Source organism: Gracilinanus agilis, chromosome 3, assembly GCF_016433145.1.
Source record: "Gracilinanus agilis isolate LMUSP501 chromosome 3, AgileGrace, whole genome shotgun sequence".
Taxonomy (NCBI): domain Eukaryota; kingdom Metazoa; phylum Chordata; class Mammalia; order Didelphimorphia; family Didelphidae; genus Gracilinanus; species Gracilinanus agilis.
This window is the reverse complement of record NC_058132.1, coordinates 451,203,302-451,229,794: the sequence shown is the minus strand read 5'-3', so window position 1 is coordinate 451,229,794 and position 26,493 is coordinate 451,203,302. Positions and strand designations below refer to the sequence as shown.

Sequence of the window (26,493 nt, the reverse complement as noted above, 5' to 3'; positions counted from 1 at the left end):
ATACCTAATACATTGTTGAACTTAATAATAAATGTTTATTGATTCATTGATCACATAAGATGGCTTCTGCTTTATTCCTTTGTAGATTCTGTAGATTTAAATTTGTAGATTTAAAATTGTAGATTTTTGTAGATTTAAATTTGTTTTTTTGTACATTTAAATTTGTAGATTAAAAAATAATAACATACTCACTATCTAGCACATGCCCTACTGACATATGAAGAATTCTTTATTTCTCTCCAGTGACCGGGTGTGGTACAAAGGAGTCACATTTATTCCACCCATAACTTCAAATATAAATTGTTTTCATAGTTAAAATAAGAGTACAGGAAGTAGAACTGACCCCATGATTTCATTGGTGCAGGGAACTCTTAGATGAAGAAATTCTAAAGAAGTAGGTCAGCAGCAGCTCCATAATTTATTGTCATAGAGAGTGGTCTGAGATATGGAGATGCTAAGTGACTTTCCAAAGGTTATACAATCAATATGTCAGAGGTCAGACTTGAACCAAAGACTTCCTGGCTCTGAGGTCAACTCTCTATCCAACATGACAGATGACAACAAGGAGTAAGCAATTTGAAAATGAATAATGCAATAAGAATAAACATGACATACCTATGAGACGCACCTCTATTCTCTTTAATGTAACCAGCAAGGGGCAGATGTTCACTGTCATATTCACTTTTATTGTGAATGTACAATTTGATATGCTAAAATGTGGAAAGAAATTAAAAAAAGAGAATTGCCTATATGACCAGGATTTTGAGAAGTTTGAAACACAAGCATATTTATGTAGAAATATATGTATACATTAAAATATTTTAAGCCGACTTCAATATTTTTTCAGTTCTAAATTATTTTCTTTTCCTACCCTTGAGAAGTCAAGAAAGATTAAAGTTATTACAAAAATGTAGAGCAATATGAAACAAACTTATGCATTAGCCCTCTTAAGTATGTATTCTTGATCTTTTTTCCAAACCTAATGATGATGAGAAACTTTTACAATGCTTTTCTGCCTCCTTTTCTATTTACATGTGCATATATACATATACGCATATAGTTAGCAAAGTATACTTCTCTGGTGGTAATGAAAGGTAGTGGCAGAGATGCTAGTAGATTTCCCATAGTGATAGAAAACAAAAGCTCCTCCAGATCTCTTATGTTTCTATTCTGAATATCCCTGCTGGTTACTGAAGGGGCTCTGCATTTTTTTTTGTTTTATTTTGGCTAAGATGAAAAGCTTTGATTATAATAATTGTAATTATACTACTATTACCACTGCTGCTGTTACTATTCCTACTCCTAGCAGTTTACATTTATATAAATCCAATCCAACATATTATTTCATTTAAGGCAAAATTATGCATGCCTATTTACATGTGATGAGTGAAAAATAATACTGTAGGTTTGTTTTTCTTGCTAGCACAAACAGTCCAGAAAAATTGAGATTCCTATCCTTAAACTATTAGTTTTTACATCCAGGAATATTAGTAGGGATTGGAAGCACAGATTACTACCTAAATCATTTCTATAGGTATGCTATGACCCTTAGCAAGATGGGTCTTTCCTTTTTTCTTCTTTATCTCTCTCCTTCTTCACTACCTCTCTTTTCTTACCCCCTGCCCCTGGACTTTTTCTACTATTCCTTTAACTTTCCCTCTTTTTCTTTTTCCTTCTCCTTTGTTATACCTTACTCTGACAATGGTGCCCAGACACATTTCTTTGCTACTATGGTGGCACTCAAGGCTAAAGATAACAAAAGACCTTATTTATACTAGTGGCATCCAATCTAGATGAGAATCAAAATACCTGAACTTATATCTCTTGGGTCATCTACAGAATAACTAAAAGAGCATGAATTAGAGATGAAGCAAATAGGCATAACTAGAACTGGCAAATATCTCATTTCTTATTAAAAGTTAAAGAATAGAATTGAAGGAATTTGGAAGAAATGACTGACCTTTGGTTCTGTGTCCCACATGTTATGAAATATGACTGAAAGGGAAAAATATGTTATTTTGGCAAAAATGAAATCTGTTAAGTACTTGAATCCAGACATTCATATAGAAGCATAGAATTTAAGAAATACAAAAGATTTGAAGTTATTTTCTCTAGCTACCCAAAGCAGCCCTACTAGATCTAGAATCTACATTAACACCTCCATAATGGAGAACTTGATGATAATAACTCATATTTATATATACTTACACACATATATACACATATTCACATATGTGAAGATATGTATATATGTGCATATATACTTCTACATATGCATGTACATATACAGTAAAATGGTTTCACATGTAAATATACCCTATAAATAAATATATAAAGGTATATATGTATACACACATATGTGTGTATGTATGTGTGTATGTATGTATATATGTATATATACATAACCACTTTACTGAATGAATTAATCTATTCTGCTATTGGACAATTCAAATGATTAAGGAGATCTTTCTCATACTGAGCTCAAATCCATCTCACTGGAACTTTCATATAATATAATCCTGCCTTTTGGAGCAGCACATATGAAATCCCCCTTCTACATAAAAATTTTTGGAAATTTTAAGAGAGTGATATTTATTTTCCTAGAAATACAGTACAACAATATTCCTTACTGTTCTTCCCCCCATCCCCAATTCTAAGTACCCATACTAATGAATAAACCAAAGAAATAATCATGATTACCTCACTTAGGCTTTTCAGTGATTTTTTGAGTTCTGAAATTCTATAAAATAAGAGGATTTGAAATTAAATCAATCTGAGAAAATTACTAGATAATTTCATTGATAAATTAAGTAGATATTAATGTCTTATATATGAAAGCATTTATTATGTTGATATTAAGAGAATGTTTGGGGACAGGTATAGTAAGAAATTTCTTACAAGAGTGAATCTTCACACAATGAAAACCCATATGCATTGGGAACCCAAGTGTCCATTCTGTATCTGTAATGAATGATAACAGCTTACTCTGCTAGGGAGTCTGTCTTTACAAATCTGGTATTTCATTAAAGGAGAGACCTTGAAAAGTCACGTCCTATTGCAAACCATAGTCATTACAGATTTTTCAAAGTTTGGGAAAAAACCATCAACCAAAACCTGCAATAATTTCTAGTCAGTCTGATTCTTCTGGGAAACAAATCCCATAATTTATGGGACAGCATGATTCAGACTCAGAGCTCTTGGCTCTGACTCTCAATGTATGTACTCTTTCTAACAAGCCACTTTGTTCTAATCAACCTTAGTATGAATATAAGTCCTATATTCATTGTGAGATAATAGAGAAACTAGAGTAAATAAATGTAATGGCTGATTAAGCATTGCATTTATCTTTTCATTGTTTAACACTCAGAAATTTATTCAAGTACATTATGCAATCATTTGTTTAAAATATACATATTAAAAGCCAGTTGTGAACCTTATATTATTGCATCAGTGACATAAGAGTTACAAGACAAACTATGTGATCTGAGGGAAAGTTGTCAGGGTCTGTTTAGTTGAAAGTAAGCTTCATTGAGGAAGTAATCATGAAGATAACACAACAAAAAAGGACCTAAATTCCAGTTCATCTATAGAATTTGGTATTCATCACAAGTATGTAATCAATGATTCAGGTCTGGGATCACAAAGGGAAAGAGTCTGGGCCAGTACTAAGCAAAATTTGAAAGGAAAGGAAATTTATCCTTCATGTTCTCCCACTTCCCATTTTATTATCTTATTCCACTTGTTAACACTTCCTTTTCAAACCCTGTAGACATCTTGTACCCTAATACAGGTCAGTTTTCCCACCCTACTCCCTCCAGCATCAACACCCCTGATATTCTCTTCAGGTTTATTTCCTGAAAAGTTCCCTTGACCTAGAATTATATCTCCTTCCTTCATTGTTCTTAACTCTCCCTCACTGAAAAAACAAAACAAGTCTCATTCCTATGGTTAGGAGTTTGGAATAAAAAAATCTGGTGAAGTTAATTCATACTAAAATATTCAAAATTGATAAGTTCTGGTCCTGGGGCTTTAAGGAGATGGTGCTAAGAAGACAGAAAATTCAGGGATGGTTACCTAACAACATAGTCAAAGCTAACATTAACCTAGTAGAGCTAGTGAATTATAGGAACCCTGAACTATGTACTATTTCCAAAAGTATGTGAGTAAAATGACCTGATACTTAAGATATTTATCCTTAAGATGACTAAAAACCATTTCCCCCTTTTCTGGATATATTTTCCCTTCAATTATTTCATTTCATTTGTATTCAACAACATCCATTAAGAGTCTCTGATGTGCCAGATACTGTGCTAAATTCTAGAGGCAAAAGGCAATCCTTTCCCTCAGGGAACTTACAATGATGTTTAATGAGTTTGTCTCTACAAAAAAAGGGATTGGTTCTGTTGTTGATTCAACACTGTTTCTGGTCCCATGAACCATAGTATGGCAGTCCTTGAACAAGTTCATGTTCATTGCTTCCATGGCACTATTTATCTCATCCTCTGCCATCCCCTTTTCATTTGACCAACATAAGGATCTTTTCCAAGGAGTCCTTATTATCTGGTCAAAGTATTAAAGCTTCAGTTTCAATATTTGTCCTTCAGATCAGTCAATTAATTTATTTGATTATTGACTGATTTGACCTTTTTGTTGTTCAAGGGACTTTTAGAAGTCTTCTCTAGCATCACAATTCAAAAGTGTTAATTCTGCAATGCTCAATTTTCCTTATAATCCAACTCTTGCAGTCATCCACTGCTACTGGAAAAGTTAAAGCTTTAACTATATGGCTGTTTGCTGGCAAGGTAATGCCTCTGTTTTTCAGTGCACAGTCCATATTTGTCTTAGTTTTCTTTCCAAAGAACAAGCACCTCTTAATTTTGACTATAGTCATCATCTGCAGTGATCTTTGAGCCCAAGAATACAAAATCTGACACTGCCTTCCACTTCTTTTCCCTCTATTTACCAAGAAGTGATGTGATAAGTTTTTTTTAATATTAAGTTCGAACCAGTTTTTATATTTTTCTTTCACTCTCATTAAGAAATTTTTTAATTCTTCTTTGCTCTCTGCCATCAGAGTGATATCATCTGCATACCTGAGATGATATGAAATCTTAATTCTGGCTTTTGATTCATCTAGTCTGGCATTTCACATGATGTATCCTGCATATAAGTTAAATAAATACAGTGACAACATAACTCCTTTTCCAATCTTAAACCAATCAATTGATTCTTATTTGGTTCTAACTGTTGCTTCTTTCCAAGTTATTGAGTTTTTCTATCAATTCTTTTAATATTTTGTTTTTAACTTGTTTTCAAGTTCTTCTAAGGATTCTTTTGAGGCCTGACATCCTTCCGTGTTTTCCTTTGAAAATTAACATCTTTTGTTTTTGGCATTGTTGTTCTCTTCTAAGTTCATATTTTGGTCTTCCTTGTCACTAAAGTAACTTCATATGGTCAGGGTTTTTTTGTCTTTTGCTCATTTTTCTAATTTTTTTTTCTTTTCATTATCCTGTCTATCTATTGAGACTCTTCTCTATTCTTAAGGTAGAGGGCAGGCTCCAAACTTGTAGAGTACACTTCTCTGGTATTTGGGGTAGGATAGCTACTCTTATTCTTCACAGATATTGGTCAAGGAGGTGGCCCTGATGGCTTGTTCTGGGACAAAAACAGCTTTGTTTCATCCAGTTATATTCATCATCCCATGCTATGAATCCCCCCATTGTTTTGTGGGCTGTTCTGGTCCTCATCTGCTGCTTCCCTTCCCTTGTCATTTGTCCAGGGCTGGGCAGTTTCCTTGTTTTGGCATCTTTTGTCTCAGGTACTCTGCTGCCATGTGGGAATGAGTATTTTCCATTTCATCCTCTCTGCTCCCTAATAGCCCAGGGCTCTCCTGCCATATGGAAGTGGATAGGTTACTATAGTTCCAGTTCCACTTCTCTGTTCCCTTATAGCCCCAGGGCTCTAATGCCATGTGGAATGGCACCAGCTGGGTTCATCCCCATTCTGCAGTTTTGTTACCTCTGGTAGGGAGTCATGAGATGCTCCAAGATCTTCTGGTTCTTACAGATGCTGTGTTGTTTGAGTTGTTCTCTCCTCTCATCCTAGTGAGATATATTCTGCCAGCTTTCCTTTGTTTTGAGGTGATTTGTTTTATTTTTGTGTGTGCATGGAGGAATGGGAAAGGAGAGCATCTTTTACTCTACCATTTTAGCTTTCAGCATGCAATTCTCTTAACCATTGCTTCTTGACCTGCATTACAGGCTCTTTGGGAGACAAGTAAGATGATTTGGTACTCCTATCTCCTTGAGGACTTGCCACATTCTGTTGTGATCCACATAAAGGCTTTAGTGTAGTCCAGAGGTTCCCAAACTTTTTTGGCCTACCGCCCCCTTTCCAGAAAAAATATTACTTAGTGCCCTGGAAATTAATTTTTAAAAAATTTTAGTAGCAATTAATAGGAAAAATAAATGCACCTGTGGCCATCACCACCTCCCTGGATTGCTGCAGCACCCACCAGGGGGTGGCGGCACCCACTTTGGGAATCACTGGTGTAGTCAATGAAGAAAAAAGTAAATATTTTATGGAACTTCCTTGTTTTCTCCATAATCCAGGGAATATTGACAATTTGGTGTCTAGTTCCTCTGCCTGTTTAAAACCTAGCTTGTATTTCTAGTGATTCTTGGTTCACATATTGCTGAATCCTTGCTTGCAGAATCTTAAAAACGACCTAACTGGCAGTGAAATGAGCACAATTTTTCTGTAATTTGAACATTCTTTGACATTGCTCTTCTTTAGAAACTGAAACATTTTAAATAGTTCAGCTGGAATCCATCACCTCCACTAGCCTTAATAGTCAGTGATGCTTCCCAAGGCCCACTTGACTTCATTCTCCAGGAAGTATGGCTGTAAAACCGTAACTACACCATCACGGTTATTGGTGATATTAAGATCTTTCCTTTATAGTTTCTTTGTATATTTTTTAGCACTTATTAAACTCTCCTACTTCTGTTAGGTTCCTACCATTTTTGGTTTTTATTGTGTCCATTTTTTTAAACATTTATTAATATTCATTTTTAACATGGTTACATGATTCACGCTCCCACTTTCCCCTTCACCCCCCGCACTCCGCCCACCCATGGGCGATGCACATTTCCACTAGTTTTGTCATGTGTTCTTGATCAAGACCAATTTCCAAATTGTTGGTAGTTGCATTGGTGTGGTAGTTTCGAGTCCACACCCTCAATCATGTCCACCCCGACCCATGCGTTCAAGCAGTTGTTTTTCTTATATGTTTCCTCTCCTGCAGTCCTTCCTCTGAATGTGGGCAGCGTTCTTTACCATAGATCCCTCAGAATTGTCCTGGGCAACTGTATTGCTGCTGGTACAGAGGTCCATTACATTCAATTTTACCATAGTATATCAGTCTCTGTGTACAATGTTCTTCTGGCTCTGCTCCTTTCACTCTGCATCTGTTCCTGGAGGTCTCTCCAGCTCACCTGGAACTCCTCCAGTTTATTATTCCTTTTAGCACAATAGTATTCCATCACCCGCATATACCACAGTTTGTTCAGCCATTCCTCAATTGAAGGACATACCCTCCTTTTCCAATTTGTTGCCACCATACAATTTGGGTAGAATTGTCATTTTTATTATGTTAGCTCGTCCTACCCAAAAGCAATCAATGACTTTCCAATTGTTTAGATCCAGTTTTATTTGTTTGGAAAGTGTTTTGTAGTTGTTTTCATATAATTGCTGTGTTTGTTTTGGTAGATAGATTCCTAAGTATTTTATATTGTCTAGGGTGATTTTAAATGGTGTTTCTCTTTGTACTTCTTGTTGCTCTAGTGTGTTGGAAATATATGGGAATGCTGATGATTTATGTGCATTTATTTTGTATCCTGCAACTTTGCTAAAGTTGTTGATTATTTCTACAAGCTTCTTAGTTGATTCTCTAGGATTTTTTAAGTAGACCATCATATCATCTGCAAAGAGTGATAGCTTAGTCTCCTCCTTGCCCACTTTGATACCTTCAATTTCTTTTTCTTCTCTAATTGCAACTGCTAGGGTTTCTAGTACAATGTTAAATAATAGAGGTGACAATGGGCATCCTTGTTTTACTCCTGATCTTATTGGGAAGGCTTCTAATTTATCCCCATTGCATATGATGTTTGTTGATGGTTTTAGGTATATACTGTTTATTCTTTTTAGGAAAGGTCCTTCTATTCCTATACTTTTCAGTGTTTTCAATAGGAATGGATGCTGTATTTTGTCCAAGGCTTTTTCAGCCTCTATTGAGATAATCATGTGATTAATGTTTGTTAGACTGTTGATATGGTCAATTATGTGGATGGTTTTCCTAATGTTGAACCAACCTTGCATTCCTGGTATAAATCCCACCTGATCATGGTGGATGATCTTCTTAATTACTTGCTGGAGTCTCTTTGCTAGTATTCTATTTAAGATTTTTGTATCTATGTTCATTAGGGAGATTGGTCTGTAGTTTTCTTTCTCTGTTTTTGATCTCCCTGGCTTTGGAATCAGTACCATATTTGTGTCGTAAAAGGAATTTGGTAGGACTCCTTCTTTGCTTATCATATCAAATAATTTGTATAGTATTGGGATTAGTTGCTCTTTGAATGTCTAATAGAATTCACTTGTGAATCCATCAGGCCCTGGCGATTTTTTTTTAGGGAGTTCTTTGATGGCTTGTTCAATTTCTTTTTCTGATATGGGATAATTTAGGTATTCTATTCCTTCTGCTGTTAATCTAGGCAGTTTATATTTTTGTAAATATTCATCCATATCTCCTAAATTGTTATATTTATTGCCATATAATTGGGCAAAACAGTTTTTAATGATTGCCTTAATTTCCCCTTCATTAGAGGTGAGGTCTCCCTTTTCATCTTTGATACTATCAATTTGGTTTTCTTCTTTCCTTTTTTTTATTAGATTGACCAGTACTTTGTCTATTTTATCCATTTTTTCAAAGTACCAGCTTCTAGACTTATTTATTAATTCAATAGTTCTTTTACTTTCAATTTTATTAATTTCTCCCTTGGTTTTTAGTATTTCTAATTTAGTTTTCATCTGCGGATTTTTAATTTGCTCACTTTCTAGTTTTGTAAGTTGCATGCCCAATTCATTGATCTCTGCCCTCCCTAATTTGTTAATATATGCACTCAAGGATATAAATTTCCCCCTGAGTACTGCATCCCACAGAGTTTGGTAGGATGTCTCATCATTGTCATTTTCTTCAATGAAATTGTTGATTGTTTCTATGATTCCTTCTTTGACAAATTTTGGAGAATCATATTATTTAATTTCCAATTAGTTTTTGATTTTCCTGTCCAGGTGCCCTTACTTATTATTATTTTTATTGCATTATGATCTGAGAAGGTTACATTTATTATTTCTGCTCTTTTGCATTTGTTTGCAATGATTCTATGCCCTATAACATGGTCAATCTTTGTGAATGTGCCATGTGCAGCTGAAAAGAAGGTGTATTCCTTTTTGTCCCTATTTATTTTTCTCCACATATCAATTAAATCTAATTTTTCTAGGACTTCATTCACCTCTCTTACCTCTTTCTTATTTATTTTTCAGTTTGATTTATCTAGATCTGACAGAGAAATATTTAGATCTCCCACTAGTATGGTTTTACTATCTATTTCCTTCTTGAACTCTGCCAGTTTCTCCTTTATGAATTTGGGTGCTATGCCACTTGGTGCATACATATTGAGCAGTGTTATTTCCTCATTGTTTATACTGCTTTTAATCAGGATGTAATGACCTTCCCTGTCTTTTTTAATCATATCTATTTTTACTTTGGCTTTGTCAGAGATCATAATAGCCACTCCTGGCTACTTTTTCTCATTTGATGCCCTAAAGATTTTGCTCAAGCCCTTAACCTTAAACTTGTGTGTAGGGGGCAGCTGGGTCGCTCAGTGGAGTGAGAGTCAGGCCTAGAGACAGGAGGTCATAGGTTCAAACCCAGCCTCAGCCACTTCCCAGCTGTGTGACCCTGGGCAAGTCACTTGACCCCCATTGCCCACCCTCACCAATCTTCCACCTATGAGACAATACATCGAAGTACAAGGGTTTAAAACAAAACAAAACAAAAAAAAAACTTGTGTGTGTCTACCCGCCTCATATGTGTTTCTTGTAGAGAACATATGGTAGGATTTTGGTTTCTGATCCACTCTGCTATTTGCTTCTGTTTTATGAATGAGTTCATCCCATTCACATTCAGAGTTACAATTATCAGTTGTGCATTCCCTGACATTTTTGTATCCTCCCCTAGACCCACCCCTTCTTCTTATACTATTTTCTTTTAAACCAGTGGTTTGTTTTTAGCCAGTATCCCTTATCCCCTCCCTTGATTGACTTCCCTTTCTGCCCCCTCCCTTGTTATTCCCCTCTTTTTGTTTTTTAAAGGCCTAATGAATTCCCTTCCCCTTGTTCTCCCCTCCCTTTTTTTGACCTCCCCATTCCCCTGCTCTCCTTGGTTTATCCCTTCTGACTTTCTCAGAAGGGTTAGATAAGAGTTTTATGTCCCAATGGATAGTATAGCTACTCTTCCCTCTCCAGGTTGATTACACTGAGAGTAAGGTTTGATTATTACCTCTTAATGCTCTCTTCCTCTCCTTCTTATAATAGTATTTGTCCCCTCCCCTTCCCATGCCCTCTTTGTGTGTAATAGAATATCCTATTTTTCTTATTCACTCAAGTTTCTCTTGGTGTCCCCTGCTATTCAACCCCTTTTTCCCATGTCATCTTAGATTATTTAGTGTTCAACGCTCACCCTGTGAATTATTCTTCTGATTACTATAATAGTGAATACTATAATAGTGAATAGAGTTCACTACAGAGAATTATACATAACATTTCTCTACATAGGAATACAGATAATTAGATCTCACTGAGGTCCTTAAAAAGGCAAATTTAAAAATTATAAGTTTTCTTTCTTTCCCCTCTGTATCTTATTTACCTTTTCAGGTTTCTCTCGATTTTTGTGGTTAGATATCAAACTTTCCATTTAGCCCTGATCTTTTCTGTGCAAATACCTGGAATTCTTCAATTTTGTTGAATGCCCATACTTTCCCCTGGAAATATATAGTCATTCTTGATGGGTAGTTGGTGCGTAGTTGCAGGCCCAGCTCTCTTGCCTTTCTGAATATTGTATTCCAAGCCTTGCGATCTTTTAGTGTGGAGGCTGCCAGATCCTGTGTGATCCTGATTGGTGCTCCTTGATATTTGAATTGTCTCTTTCTGGCTTCTTGTAAGATTTTTTCTTTTACTTGGAAACTCTTGAATTTGGCAATTATATTTCTGGGCGTTTTCTTATCTGGATTGAATGTCGCGGATGTTCTATGGATCCTTTCAATGTCTATATTGCCCTCTTATTGTAGAACTTCAGGGCAATTTTGCTGAATAATTTCTGTTAATATGGAGTCCAGGTTTCTATTAATTTCTGGTTTTTCTGGAAGACCAATGATTCTCAAATTGTCTCTTCTAGACCGGTTTTCTTGGTCTGTCACTCTCTCATTGAGATATTTCATGTTTCCTTCTATTTTTTCAGTCTTTTGACTTTGTTTTATTTGTTCTTGTTGTCTTGAGAGATCATTAGCTTCTAATTGCTCAATTCTAGCCTTTAGGGATTGGTTTTCGGCTATAATCTTTCAGTTTTCGGCTATGATCTTTTGGTTTTCGGCTATAATCTTCTGGTTTTCAGCTATAATCTTCTGGTTTTCAGCTATAATCTTCTGGTATTCCTTTTCAATCTGGTCATTTCTGGTGTTCAATTTGCTTATCAGTTCATTTGGTTTCTGAGCCTCACTTTCCAATTGCAAGATTCTACCTTTTAAACTGTTATTTTCTTGCCAGATCTCTTCCATTTTCCTCAAAAACTCAGTTTTGAACTCTTCCATAGCTTGTGAGGAGTTTTCCTTATTTGAGGAGGGTCCAGATGCTTGTTTGTTCTCCTCCTCTGTTTGCTTGGTTGTCTGGATTTTCTCTGTGTAAAAGTTGTCGAGTGTTAAAGACTTCTTTTTCTTGTTGTTAATCTTTCTCTTCTGAACTTCCTGAGACTGGGTAGCCATCGTTAGCCCAGCAGCTTCTCAGGTTTATCCTCGAGCTCAGGGTCTGTCCGTGGTCTTTTGTCTCCTGAGGTCTGAGTTCTGGTTTTTTCCAAGGTCAAGCCCCCTGGTGTACCCCCTTGCTTGATCCTCTGCAGGAGGTTTCTTTACAAGTCTCAGGGCACTGCTTCCACAGTCGTATACCCATCTGCACTAGTTCCCCACTCAGGTTTTCAGAGCTTTAGCTCATGGCTGTGTCTGCCTCCACCCACGCCTCCGCCCGCGCCTGAGCTCTGAGCCCGAGCTCCTCGCCCTCCGTCCACTCTCTGCGCCCTGCTCCCGTGCTCAGAGTTTGTGTGCTTTCGTTAACTTTTTGGGGTCCTAAATCTTGCTGCTCTCAGGAACAGGCCCCGAAGCTGCCAATGACTCGATGGGTGCCCCAAACTTGCTCTATTTCTTTTTAGCTGGCTTTGGCGCTATAGGTGGTGTGTGTGGAGAGGGTGGGGGTGGGGTGGTTGCTCAGCCCGCGATTTAGTGAGAGCTGTTTCACCCCTTTATAGCATGGAAATGACCCGATTCCACATACCTTCCACGCTGTGCCCTGTTGTGGGGTTCCTCCGTTCGTCTGGACTTGTTTTTATGTCCCCTTGAGGAGTTTTGTGTGTTTTGGTCAGGAGAGGTTAAGAGCTGCTTCTTACTCTGCCGCCATCTTAACCCGGAACCTATTGTATCCATTTTTGCATGAAACATTTTCTTGATAGCTCTAATTCTTTTGAAGAGATCTCTTATCTTTCCCATTCTATCATTTTCTTCTATTTTTCTTTTGCATTCCTCGGTAAAGAAAACCTTCTTATCTTTCTTTATTATTCTTTGAAATTCTCCAACTTTTAGTTGGATATCTTTTCCTGCTTTCCTTTCCATTTTGCTTTTCTTCTTTCCTCAGCTATTTGTAAAGCCTCATTAGACAACCATTTTGGTTTTTTGCTCTTGTTTTTCTTTGGAATATTTTTTGTTGTTGGCTTTTATACAATATTGTGAGACTTTGTCCATACTTCTTCAGGCACTCTATCTACCAGAGCTAATCCCTTCAATCTATTAATCACATCTATGTCATGTTCTTAAGGGATATTATTTAGGTCATACTTATATGGTCTAATGATTTTCTCTACTTTCTTCAACTGAAGTCTGAATGTTGCAATAAGAAGCTCATAATCTGAGCTTGTTTAATTGAGTATATCTACCTTTTCTCCATTTAAGTGCAAATTATATAATCAATCTGATTTTTATATTGATCATCTTGTGATATACATGTGTATAGTAGCCTTTTGTTGAAAAGGAGTGGTTGCAGTTACCAGAAAATTATCTTGACAAAACCCTACTAGTTTTTGCCCTGCTTCATTTTGTATTCCAAGGCCAAACTTTCCTATTATTCCAATTATTTTTTGACTTTCTACTTAAGCATTCTAATCCCCTATGATGAATGTGATGTCTTTTTTTGATGTAATTTCTAGAAGATGGGTAGGTCTTTGTAGAACTGATCAACAATGGTCTTTTTAACATCAGGATATAGAACTGTATTGCTGTGGTGTTAAACAGTTTTCCTGGGATGAACAGAACTAATTCTACACTTGTAACAATAATTCTCCTTATTAAGGTAACTAATAAATCTTGCTGAATCTCAAATGCCAATGGCATCAGTACTATCATCCATTTTAGCACCATAATAACAGGATAGCACCATATAACTTGGTGCTCAGCAACTATGTACGTAACCAAATAAAGCAGATTTATGTTTCTCTTTCTTTACTGCCAAACCCAAAAGAAAAGAGGACTGGCTACTACTTTGAAAGAATCAGTTAAACAATAAATTACTTACTTTGTTTTGTTTAGTGAAAGATCCTCAATTAAAGTGTCACTGATTGCATCCTGGTTCTGTCAGAAGCATAAAAAGTCCAAAAAGAAACATTGTATCTCACATTCTCATACATTAACTAGAAGCTATATTACTTCTTTGTAGCTTCCTTCCACAGACCCATCTAAAAGAATGGAGAACTGGATTTCTATCTGTGAACTGAATGTTGTTACTCAACCAATCATCTCTGTTCTAACTGAACTGGGTTTCTTAGATCTGGACAAGAGCTGGCTAAAAAGAGCAAGTCTAAGTTATCTGTTTTTTACATACCACGTTCTGAAGATTCCATGGAAGTTAGATTCTTAAGTCTTTTTTCCCTGTAGGGCATTTGGTCATTTTATTGTAATGAGTTTAAGCTAGATCCCCAAAGTTCCCACAATGATAAAATAATGCCCAAATTCTGGAAGAATGACCCAAGAAACAGACTAAGACTTCCTGGGAACACCAGAGAACAACCTAGAGTATGCTACAGTTGGTCAATCATTCAACCAAGTATTGATTAAATGACTACTATGTGCCAGGCACTGTGTTTCATGATAATTGGCTGGAATGGGAATGAAATATGTTTTACATTCGTAATAAAATAAGATTATATTAAGCATTTCCTCCCCCTACAAATGCGTCCCAGGGAAAATTAAAGTTAAGAAAATGTTTTGTTTATTAAGAACTCATAACCAGCTGTAGTACTTATCAAACTAGCAATTCTGTAGAAGTCATTATTTCAGCTTGTATCAATTTTTATATATTATATATTAAATTCATAAGCACATCAGGTGGAATAGAGTGAGCCTTGGGGCTCAGAAGACCTGAATTCTTACTCTCTCGCTCTCTCTTCCTGTGTTTCTCTCTCTCTCTCTCTCTCTCTCTCTCTCTCTCTCTCTTCCTCTCTCTGGAGCTCACATTTCATTTCTGATACATATTGCCTGTGTGACACTGATTAAATCACTAATCTCTCAATGTGCTAGGTCTCAAAACAGTAAATAGATTTGCAATGATAGAGGGACTTTTCTTCACCAGGAATTCATATTCCAATAAAATATATTTTCCATAACCTCCTTTGGTCTCAGAGTTATACAAACAAAAGTTAATTTATTCCTAAGCATAACCAAACAAGTGTTTCCCCCCCTCAGATTTCAAGAAGAATAAAACCTACCATGTTTGCATCCTGAGTAATATTGCTTTCTTCATGGTTTTCCAATATCACCTCACCTCTATAGAATACTGAAAAACAAATAAAAACTTTGAAATTTGTGTTCTTAAAATCAAGGCTGATTATAGTTAAAATTTTAAAATATAAAACCATTCACATTTTATGTTTGGGTTTTTGTCGTAATCTTTTTCTTTTTTTTTTAACCCTTATTTACGTTTAACTTCCATCTTAGAAGGTATGTTTTGGTTCTAAGGCAGAAGAGTGGTAAGTGACTTGCCCAGGGTCACATAGCTAGGAAGTATCTGAGGGTCACATGTGTACCTAAGACCTCCCATCTACAGGCCTCACTCTCTATCTACTGAGCTATTTAGCTGCCCAAATAATTATTTAGTAAGCAGTTACTTTTTGCCAGGCATGCTGCTCAGTGTTTGGGAAATAAAGGCAAAGAAACAAACAAAAAATAGTCCCTGCTCTCAAAGTTTACTGGAGTAATGCTATTTAACATACTATCCTACCAGCAGGATTTTCAGTCAATTCAGTCAAAATCAAGCAATTATTAATAAGTTAATATTTTCCAAATCCTTATGTGAGGTACAAATGTAAGAAAGTCCCTTCCTGGACCTCCAAGTAGCTTAGTGGATAGAGTGACAGGTCTGGAGTTGGGAGGTCCTGGGTTCAAATTTGACCTCAGATACTTCATAACTATGTGATCCTGGGCAAGTCACTTAGCTTTACAGCTCTTCTGCACTGAATCCCACAGATTTTTAGAGAGAAGTTAAGGATTAAAAAGAAAAAAATCTTCATTTGAGAGTAGTGATTAAATTTTAAGGCAGAGCTTTTCAACCTAGGTCCATGAATTTGGATGGGGAAGTAAAATTACTTTTAGTATTTTAACTAACTTTAAAAAGAAATTTAGTATTTCCTTTAATTATGAACTGGAAAAAACCAAACAAAACAGAAAACATTTTGAGAACAGATCCAAAGATCTAGCCAAACTGCCAAAGGACTCCAAAAAACAAAAAAGGTTCAAAATTCTTGCCTTAGAATCAACACGGTACTTCAGGGAAAGCTCAAACTGAAGCCTCTGGAGAACTGAGGGCTTCCCTCATTTCATTTTAGCATTAGGAAGTTCAGGGGAAAGCCAGGAGCTGCTACTTTCTCACATTTGTATATTACATGGTATTTGCCAACTACTATATACTGTAATATGGTGAATATTTAATTGATTGAGTAGGAACAAGGACTGTTCTTTGTTTGCCTTTTTTTTTAAAAAAAAGTATATCTCTAGCACTTTAGCAAGGTGGATAGCAAAGTGGATAGAATATTGGATCTGTAGTCAGGAAGATAGGAGTTCATATCCAGCTTTGGATTTGGATATTAACTGTGTGACTCTCAGCAAGTCACTTAACTCTGTTTGCCTTAATCCACTGGAAAAGGAAATTTGACAAGAAAACCCTATGGACAGGTTGATGTAGAGTTGGACAGAACTGAGTGATGGAACCATGTGCCAAGTACTGGACAGTAAGTGTCAAAGCTGAGTCTTGAACCCAATAATTCTGTCTCAAACTCATGTGTTCTTTCTACTATACCTCATTGCCTCTTTTCCTTGAAATGAATGATTATTTGAATGAATCTCATATTTTCCACCATTTAGAAAGCATTGTATAGCTATCATATACACTTTAGCTGTTCTTTCATCTAAACTAACAAAATAAGGCACCAAAATAAGGAGGAAAAAACAAAATGGGAATTATAGTTATTTGATTTTACAGAGGGTTAGAGGTATGTACAATGCATGACGTTAAAGAGATGATAAATAATATTAAGGAGATAGAAAAGTGGTGTGTACATTCGATGGAGTGCCACCTTCTACAGGAAGCCTTTCCCAATCCCTCTTATTTCCTCTGTTGATGATTTCTAATTTATCTTGTTTAGAGCTTGTTTGTACCTATTTTTTTTTGCATGATCTCCTCCATTAGACAGTGAGCTCCTTGAGAGCAAGAACATGTCTTGGAGTAGGGAAACCTTAGTTCAAATCTTATCTTGGACACATACTAGCCTTTTGACCAAGGACAAATCATTTTGAATATGTCTGAAAGAATATAAACTCCTTGAGGGTCTCTTTTGTTATTGCTTTGGTATCCTCAGCACCCAGCACATTGCCTGGGACATAGGCTTTGTTTATAATAAATGTTGTTAATTGACTTGCTATTGGTTCTCTTAACCTCTCAGGGGCCCAGGTTATCTCTTAGGATAATAACTTTATAGAGCAACTGCCAATCTGCATCAGTAAAAGCCATTTCTACACCAATAAAATCACAGGTCTGTTTGGGACGAAAAAAAAAAAGAAAAAGAAAGAAAAAGGGTACTTTATTTTCTTTCGAAAGGAAAAAAAACAGCCAATATTTTCTTGCCAGACTCTACCAGGAACATGGTGCCCAGAACACAGTTCAAAACTGTAAAATTTTCATTTGTGTACTGTAGTATTTGGATTTGAAAATGAGTTGTTTACAAGAAACTGCTTTCTTCCGTAACCAAGGCTGATCTTATATTACTTAAAAACTTCTTGCCTGGGCTTTTCAAATAAATTATTAAAAAGTTAAATATGACCACAGCTGAGGGAGTAGACCCAGAAAATACTTCCAGGTTGACCCTATTTCTGTTATTGAATTCCTAACTTCTTAATAGCATAAAATGCTAAGATATCTTTCCTCTCTCTTTCCCTTTCCTGGGATCTCTCGCTCCAATTCATTGCTGAAACACATTTTTTTGGTCATCTTTTTGTGCTTGCCCTCATAGATTTTAATGAGGAAACATATCCCTGGTGCCAAGCTGCTGTGAGGAAGGTGGTTGTTCCTTTCCTTCAGGGGCCCAGCAGAAAAAGAAAACATTCAGGTTTCAAGAATAGCATGCTCTCATGAGATTTCCACCCTAATTTTTAAAATAGTGGATAATTTGAGCTGGGGAAGGGAAAATACATTACTGGCAATAGTGATCAAATGAACCTGGTATAATTGAGACTTCAAAATCCTAGCTTAATGAGTTGATTTATGCTTAGCAAAAGATAACCATTTAATTGCCATGTTATATGTTATTTATGAATTTATTTTGCACGATGGCTTAAAAGGGACTTTTTACACAAGAAACAGACTTGAGAGAAACTATGCTCATGAGATAATGCAAGGAGTTGGTAATGTAATAATGACAGTATAATAACACTAGGATTTCACTAGCATATTTAGAGCTAGAAAAGACCTTTGAAGTATTCTAGTCCAGGGATTCTTAAAGGGAGTGTTACAAAGACTCCTAGGGGATCTTAGAGGTTCTTTCAAAGGGACTGGGAAATTGAAATTCTTTTCATAGTGATACAAAGTTATTTTAAATTTTAATATAGTAAATATTAATATCTAAGGTTGATATAAACAAAAGCTCTTTGGGGAAGCCCTTAATAATTTTTGAGAATAGAGGAGGAGTCAAGATGGCTGTTTAGAAGCAACAAAAGTTGACTCCGTGAAAACCCTTCCACACCAATTAAAACTATAGTGCTTCGAGGGGGACAGAAAAACAAATCCAACAATAGGACAGAGCCGGGGAACCTTCCTGCTCTATTCAACTTAAAAGGTATGTAGAGAAGGCTGAATTTTTGAGTCTAAGGAAAAGAAAGAAGGAAGATCCCAGTACCCTTCCCCCACCTACTATGCTGAGACTTAGGCGGTCTCTGGGATTTGGGGGCAAGGACTCCAGCCCAGAGGGAGCACCTTCCTACCACAGCTACTCGAGGCTCAGAGGTCTGACCACAGCTGGCAGAGAGGCAGCTGGAGGAAAGGGGCAGAGAGGAGGACAGCTTGGTTGCAGCCTTAAGCCACCACTCTCTATCTTGGACCTCTGCCTTTGGAGGTTTTGGCCTCAGGACACATCCAGCTCTGCAGATCAGCTCTGCCTAGCTTAATCCCATCTATCAGTAGTGCAGATAAGAAGCCTACAGAGGGCTGGGGAAACTCAATCTCCAAAACCCCTTCCCCACCTACTGTGCTTAAACCTGCTGTAAGAATCCAGCTGACTGGGATCCCAGGGTGAAGGCTGCAACCATGACAGAGTACCATGGTTCTATTTTGGGAAGGTCAGGGCTCTGACTGGGCAGCTGGCAGGGAGGTGGCTGGCACTAAGGAGTAGAGAGGAGGATGAAGGTAACTACCTTCAACCTCCACACCTACACTTTGACCTTCAGCTTCTGCTGGCAGCTGGGGAAGATCTGGTCTCAGGACTCACTAATACAACAGGTCAGCTCCATCATTCTAAACTAGTTAATCAGCAGAGCAAAGAAGAAGCTCCTTCAGGACAGAATAGCCCAAGTCCACAGATCCAGCAAATAAACAGAGGAGCAAGATTACAGCCAATGGTGGGGGTAGGAAAGAAGGAAAAAATATGAGTAAACAACAGAAAAAGAAACAAGAAATTACAATCAACAGCTCTCCAGGTAATGAATAAAGAACAAATGGAACAAAGGAGGATCAAGGAACACCAAGAAAAAACTTGGGAACTCTAGCAAATTGGGTCCAGGCTTTGGAAGGACACAAAACATAATTCAGAAAACAAGAGAGGTTAAAGAAAATTGGGGAAAGAACTTAAAAGGCAAAATAGGTCATCTTGAAACAGAGGCACATGAACTAAAACAGGAAAAGTGTTGAAAAAAACAGGACTGACCAGCTTGAAAATGAGGCAAAGAAAGAAAAAGATGACCTACAAAGAAAAATAGACCAAAAGGAAAAGGATGATCAAAAAGCCAGGAATGAATTTCAGTTTTTGAAAATTAGAATCCAAAAAACTAGAACCAAATGACTTCACAAGGCAATAAGAATCTATAAAATAAAATCAAAAGAATGAAAAAATTGAGGAAAATATGAAACATTTCATTGATAAAACAACAAACCTGGAAAATAGGTCCAGAAGAAACAATTTAAGAACTATTGGACTACCAGAAAAACATGACAAAAGAAAAAGCCTGGACATTGGTCTATAGGAAATTACCCCAAAATAACTGCCCTGACATTCTTGAAGAAAAGGATAAAGTGGAAATTGAAAGAATCCACAGATCACCTCCCACATTAAATCCCTAATTGACAATGCCTAGGAATGGTATATTCAAGAAATTCCAGACCAAGGAAAAGATACTACAATCTGCTAAAATGAAAGCATTCAGATATCATGGAGCCACAGTTAGGATAACACAGGACCTGGCTGCATTCACATTGAAGGACCAGAAAGCATGGAATATGATATTCCAGAAAGCAAGGGAACTGGGACTACAACCAAGAATCAACTACCCAGGAAAAATGACTACATTATTTCAGGGAAAAGCATGGTCATTTAATAAAATAGAAGACTTCCAAGAATTCCTAAAGAAAAGACCTGACTTAAATAGACAATTTGATGCCCAAACACAAAACTGAAGAGAATTGCCAAAAGGTAATTAAGAAAGGAAAAAACCCTACCTTTTTTTAAGAGACCCAATAAGTTCAAATGATTAATATTCCTATAAGAAAAGATGATATTGGTAATTCTTAAAAATTGTTGTTATGATCAGGGTAGCTAGAAGTATATTTGGAGGGTACAGCAATAAACTGTATAGGATGATATGTCAAAAAATAAAAAACTAGGGGTGAAAAAAGGATAATATTAAGAGAAATGGGAAAAGAAATAAAATGAAGTAAATTTATATTTCATAAAGAAGCGCATGGGGGGAGGATGGGAGAAGACCAATATAATGGAAGGTTGAAAGAAGTTGGAGACAGGTAATACTTAAATCTTACATTCATTGAAATTGACTCAGAGAGGGAAGAACAATCAGATCCATTGAGGCAGAGAATTGTATTATACCCTATAGAGAAGTAGAAGGGTAATAAATGAACTGGTGGGTAGAGGGGAAATTCAATGGAGGAAGAGGTTGGGGAGTCATTTAAAAGGCACTATAGTAAGAAGGGAATAAATAAGAGGGGAGAGGTTGGAAAGGGGAGTAACATTATGGAGGAGAAAGAAGGGAAACTGACTAAAAACAAAAAGTTGGAAGGGAGGATGAGAGGGATAAAAGAAAAGGCAGAATCAAAGTAAGAAGTCAAAACAGAGGGGAATACACAAAAAGTAATCATAACTGTGAATGTGAATGGGATAAACTCATCAATAAAAAGGAAGTGGGTAGCAGAATGGATTAAAAATCAGAATCCTACCATATGTTGTCTACAAGAAACACTCTTGAGGCAGGTAGACATACACAGGGTAAAGGTAAGAGGATGGAGCAGAATTTACTGGGCTGAAACTGAGACACAAAGAAGGCAGCAGTAGCAATTATGATCTCAGAATCAAATCAAAAATAGATTTGATTAAAAGAGATATGGAAAGTAATTACATCTTGATGAAATACAGTATAAATAATTAAGAAATATCAATACTCAACATATATGCACCAAATGGTACAGCATTCAGATTTCTAAAGGAGAAACTAAAAGAGCTTAAGGAAGAAATAGATAGTAAAATCATACTAGTGGGGGACGTTAACCTTCCTCTATCAGAACTAGATAAATCGAACCAAAAAATAAATAAGAAAGAAGTAAGGGAAGTGAATGAAATGTTAGATAAATTAGAGCTAATAAATATCCAGAGAAAAATAAAAAGGGATAAAAAGGAATATACCTTCTTTTCAGCAGCATATGGCATATATACAAAGATTGACTATGTACTAGGGCATAAAAACATTGAGAACAAATGTAGGAAAGCAGAAATAATAAATGCAATTTTTTTCAGGCCCCAATGCAATAAAAATCATAATCAATAAAGGCTTGTGGAAAGGCAGATTTAAAATTATTTGGAAATATAATGATTTAATTCTTCAAATTAGATTCAAATTGACTAAAAGAAAAAAAATTAAAGAAACAATTTCTTATTTCATTAAAGAGAATGACAATGAGGAAACAACTTATCAAAATCTATGGGATACAGCCAAAGCAGTACTCAGGGGAAAATTTATATCCCTGAGTGCATATATCAACAAATCAGAGAGGGAAGAGGCCAATGAATTTGGCATGCAACTTAAAAAATGAGAAAGAGAACAAATTAAAAATCCCAAGATAAAAACTAAATAGGAAATCATAAAAATCAAAGGAGAAATTAATAAAATTGAAAGTAAAAGAACTATTGAACTAATAAATAAGACTATGAGCTGGTACTCTGAAAAAAATAAAATAAAGTACTAGTTAATCTAATAAAAAAAGAAAGAAGAAAGTCAAATTAATGATATCAAAGATGAAAAGGGTAGTCTCACCTCTAATGAAGAGGAAGCTAAGGTAATTATTAAGAATGATTTTGCCCAATTATATGGCAATAAATATGACAATCTAGGTGAAATGGGTGAATATCTACAAAAATATAAATTGTCTATATTAACAAAAGAGGAAATAGAATATTTAATCCCATCTCAGAAAAAGAAATTGAATAAGCCATCAAGGAACTCCCTAAGAAAATTTCCCCAAGGCCAGATGGATTCACAAATGAATTCTGTCAAACATTTAAAGAACAACTAATCCCAATACTATACAAACAATTTGACAAAATAAGAAAGAGGGAGTTTTACTAAATTCCTTTTATGACACAAATATGGCACTCATTAGAAAGACAGGCAGACAAAAAAAAAAGACCAAAAAATCTTAAATAGAATACTAGCAAAAAAATTCCAGCAAGTTATCACAAAGATTATTCATTCTGATCAGGTGAGATTTATATCAGGAATGCAAAGATGGTTTAATATTAGGAAAAAAATTGATCATATCAACAACCAAAACAGAAATCACATGATTATCTTAATAGATGCAGAAAAACCTCTGACAAAATACAACACTCATTCCTATTGAAAACACTAGAAAGTACAGGAATAGATGGGCCTTTCTTAAAAGTAATAAACATTATATATTTAAAACCATCAGCAAGAAACAAGGATGCCCATTATCACCTCTTATTATTTAATATTGTTCTAGAAATGCTAGCAATAGCAATTAGAGAAGAAAAAGAAATTGAAGGAATTAAAGTAGGCAATGAGGAGACTTAAACTATTGCTCTTTGCAGATGATATGATAGTATACTTAAAGAATCCTAGAGAATCAAGTAAAAAGCTAGTGGAAATAATTAACAACTTTAGCAAAGTTGCAAGATGGAAAATAATCCCACATAAGACATCAGCATTTCTACATATTTCCAACAAAACTCAGCAGCAAGAATTAGGAAGAGAAGTTCCATTTAAAATCACCCTAGACAATATAAAATAATTAGGAATCTATTTGCCAAGACAAACACAGGAATTATATGAACACAACCACGCAACATTTTCCACACAATTAAAGCTAAATCTAAATAATTGGAAAAATATTAATTGCTCATGAGTAGGATGAGCTAATATAATAAAAATGACAATTCTACCCAAATTAATGTACTTATTCAATGCTATACCTAGCAAACTACCAAGAAACTTTTTTATTGAATTAGAAAAAATTATAACAAAGTTCATCTGGAAGATCAAAAGATCAAGAATATCAAGGGAACTAATGAAAAAAAAAGTGAAGGATGGGAGCCTAGCAGTACCAGATCTTTCTACAATAAAGCAGTGGTTATCAAAACAATATGGTATTGGCTAAGAGACAGAAGTGGGTATCAATGGAATAGACTTAGGGTAAATGACCTCAGCAAGATAGTGTAGGATAAACACAAAGATTCTAGCTTTTGGGACAAGAACCCACTATTTGACAAAAACTGCTGGGAAAATTGGAAAACAGTATGGAAGAGATTATTTTACATCAACATCTCACACCCTATACCAACATAAATTCAGAATGGATAAATGACTTAAACATAAAGAAGGAAATTATAAGTAAATTAGGTGAACATGAAACAGAATACCTATCAGATCTATGAGAAAAGAAAGAATTTAAGACCAAGCAAGAGATAGAGAATATTACAAAACGTAAAATGAATAATTTTGGTTATATTAAATTAAAAAGGTTTTCTACAAACAAAACCAATGCAACCAAAATTAGAAGGGAAGCAACAAATTGGAAAAAAATCTTTATAACAAAAACCTCTGACAAAGGTCTAATCTCTCAAATTTATAAGGAACTAAGTCAATTGTACAAAAAAATCAATTGATAAATGGGCAAGGGACATGAACAGGCAGTTTTCAGATAAGGAAATCAAAACTATCAATAAGCACATGAAAAAGTATTCTAAATCTCTCATAATTAGGGAAGTGCAAATCAAAACAACTCTGAGGTACCACCCCACACCTAACAGATTGGCCAATATGACAGCAAAGGAAAGTAATAAATGTTGGTGAGGATGTGGCAAAATTGGGACACTAAAACATTGCTGGTGAAGTTATGAATTGATCCAAACATTCTGGAAGGCAATTTGGAACTATGCCAAAGGACTTTAAAAGAATGCCTGCCCTTTGATCCAGTCATACCAATGCTGAGTTTGTACCCCAAAGAAAAAAATAGGGAAAATATGTGTACAAAAATATTCATAGCCACACTCTTTGTGGTGGCAAAAAAATTGGAAAATGAGAGGGTTTCCTTTGATTGGGTAATGGCTGAACAAATTGTAGTATTTGATGGTGTTGGAATATTATTGTGCTGAAAGGAATAATGAACTAGAGGAATTCCATGTTAACTGGAGAAACCTTCAGGAATTGATGCAGAGTGAAAGGAGCAGAACCAGAAGAACACTGTACACAGAGACAGATACATTGTGTCACAATCTAACATTATAGACTTCTCTACTAGCAGCAATGAAATGATTCAGGACAATTCTGACTTATGAGAAAGAACACTATCCACATTCAGAGAAAGAACTGCGGGAGCAGAAACACAAAAGAAAAACATTTGCTTGATAACATGGTTTGAAGGGGATATGATTGGGGATGTAGGCTCTAAACGATCACTCTAGTGCAAACATTAATAATATGTAAATAGGTCTTTATCAATGATACATGTAAAACCCAGTGGAATAGCTTGTTGGCTATGGGAAGGGAGTGAAAGGAGGGGAGGGAAAGAACATGAATCATATAACCATGGAAAAATATTCTAAATTAATTAATTAAATAAAAATTAAAAATTAAAAAAATTAGTTTTTGAGAATATAAAGAGAACAAACAGTTTGAAAATCATAGATTCTATTCCAACACTCTCATTTTAAATGGTCAAGGTAATAGAGGCCCAGAAAGGATAAGTAACTTGCCTAAAGTCAGATAGGCCCTAAGGGGTAGAGTTAGGATTTGAATCTGAGTCTTTGAATTCCAAATTCAAATCTATAAAACCAGGTTTCTGAATATATTTAAATATGTGGCAAATGTGTTTTACTTAATTAATAAAACATATATTAAACATTCACTGGTTTTCTTATGTTTTTCTTTTCTTTTATAATTTTTTCTTTATTTTCTTATGTTTTTATTATTAGGCCTGATAGTCATGAGTGTGATCTTGAAGAGACAGACTCCATAAGATCAGCAACAGAAAAAAAAAAAAAAAAAGAAAGAAAAGAAAACCTACCTGACCATTATTCATAATAAAGAGACATTGCTGGTAGAGAAAAGCCAGAAAAGTCATCTACTCACCTGAATCACTGCAGACAGATGACAAATTGCAAATGTAACTCTGAGATTTTACTCCTGCAAAGAAACAGTAGAGCTTCTGATTCATGGTACCAAGAGTCATGTCATGTATAGCCAACTCTGTGTTTGCAAATTCACTTATCTGATGGGTATGTGATCCTGGGACATTAGCGAAGCAGAGGCAAAGTGGGTGTGAAGAACTCCACATGAGGCAAAATGGTTTCATCTCTTAGTTTGTGACCAGAGGAATTTGTTTCTTTACTACTCTTCAATTTTTATATTAAGTTTTTCATTAAACTCAAGGCCTCAAAAAACAAACAACAAAACCCAGAAAGATAAAAAGCAAAAACTTTGAGGCTTCTGGTTCTTTCCCCAACTATGACCTAATATCTTTATTTCCTCTACCTCTCAGCCCTAAAACTTGCATTTATTAAGTGCCTCCTTTGGGCCTGGCACTTTACTAGGTCCTTGGGATACAAATATACAAGTAAGACAGTTCTTCAAAACCTCAAAGAATAATCTTGATAGTTTCACTCACATCTTTGTAGCTGTATTGCTGAGCACAATGCAGGTCACAAAAGAGGCAATTAATAAAGGCTGATGGAATACATGATGAATGAATAAATAAGAAAATTATGGATGTATCTAAGACAGTGATGAAATTTTAAAAAATGTTACTAACAGACTTTATCACTTGATTTCCAAGTGA

General features: G+C 35.6%; 1 protein-coding gene across 1 annotated transcript in view; it reads right to left on the bottom strand.

Moving 5' to 3' along the window:
• Positions 1-26,493, bottom strand: part of ADGRG2 (adhesion G protein-coupled receptor G2) — a gene marked incomplete at its 5' end in the record, with an annotated part of 120,660 nt that overhangs the window by 37,337 nt on the left and 56,830 nt on the right. Inside the window, 6 exon segments of the mRNA XM_044666951.1 lie at positions 616-710; positions 1,961-1,995; positions 2,701-2,740; positions 13,951-14,006; positions 15,140-15,207; positions 25,788-25,841. Of these exon segments, the coding sequence (XP_044522886.1) occupies positions 616-710; positions 1,961-1,995; positions 2,701-2,740; positions 13,951-14,006; positions 15,140-15,207; positions 25,788-25,841 (348 nt within the window).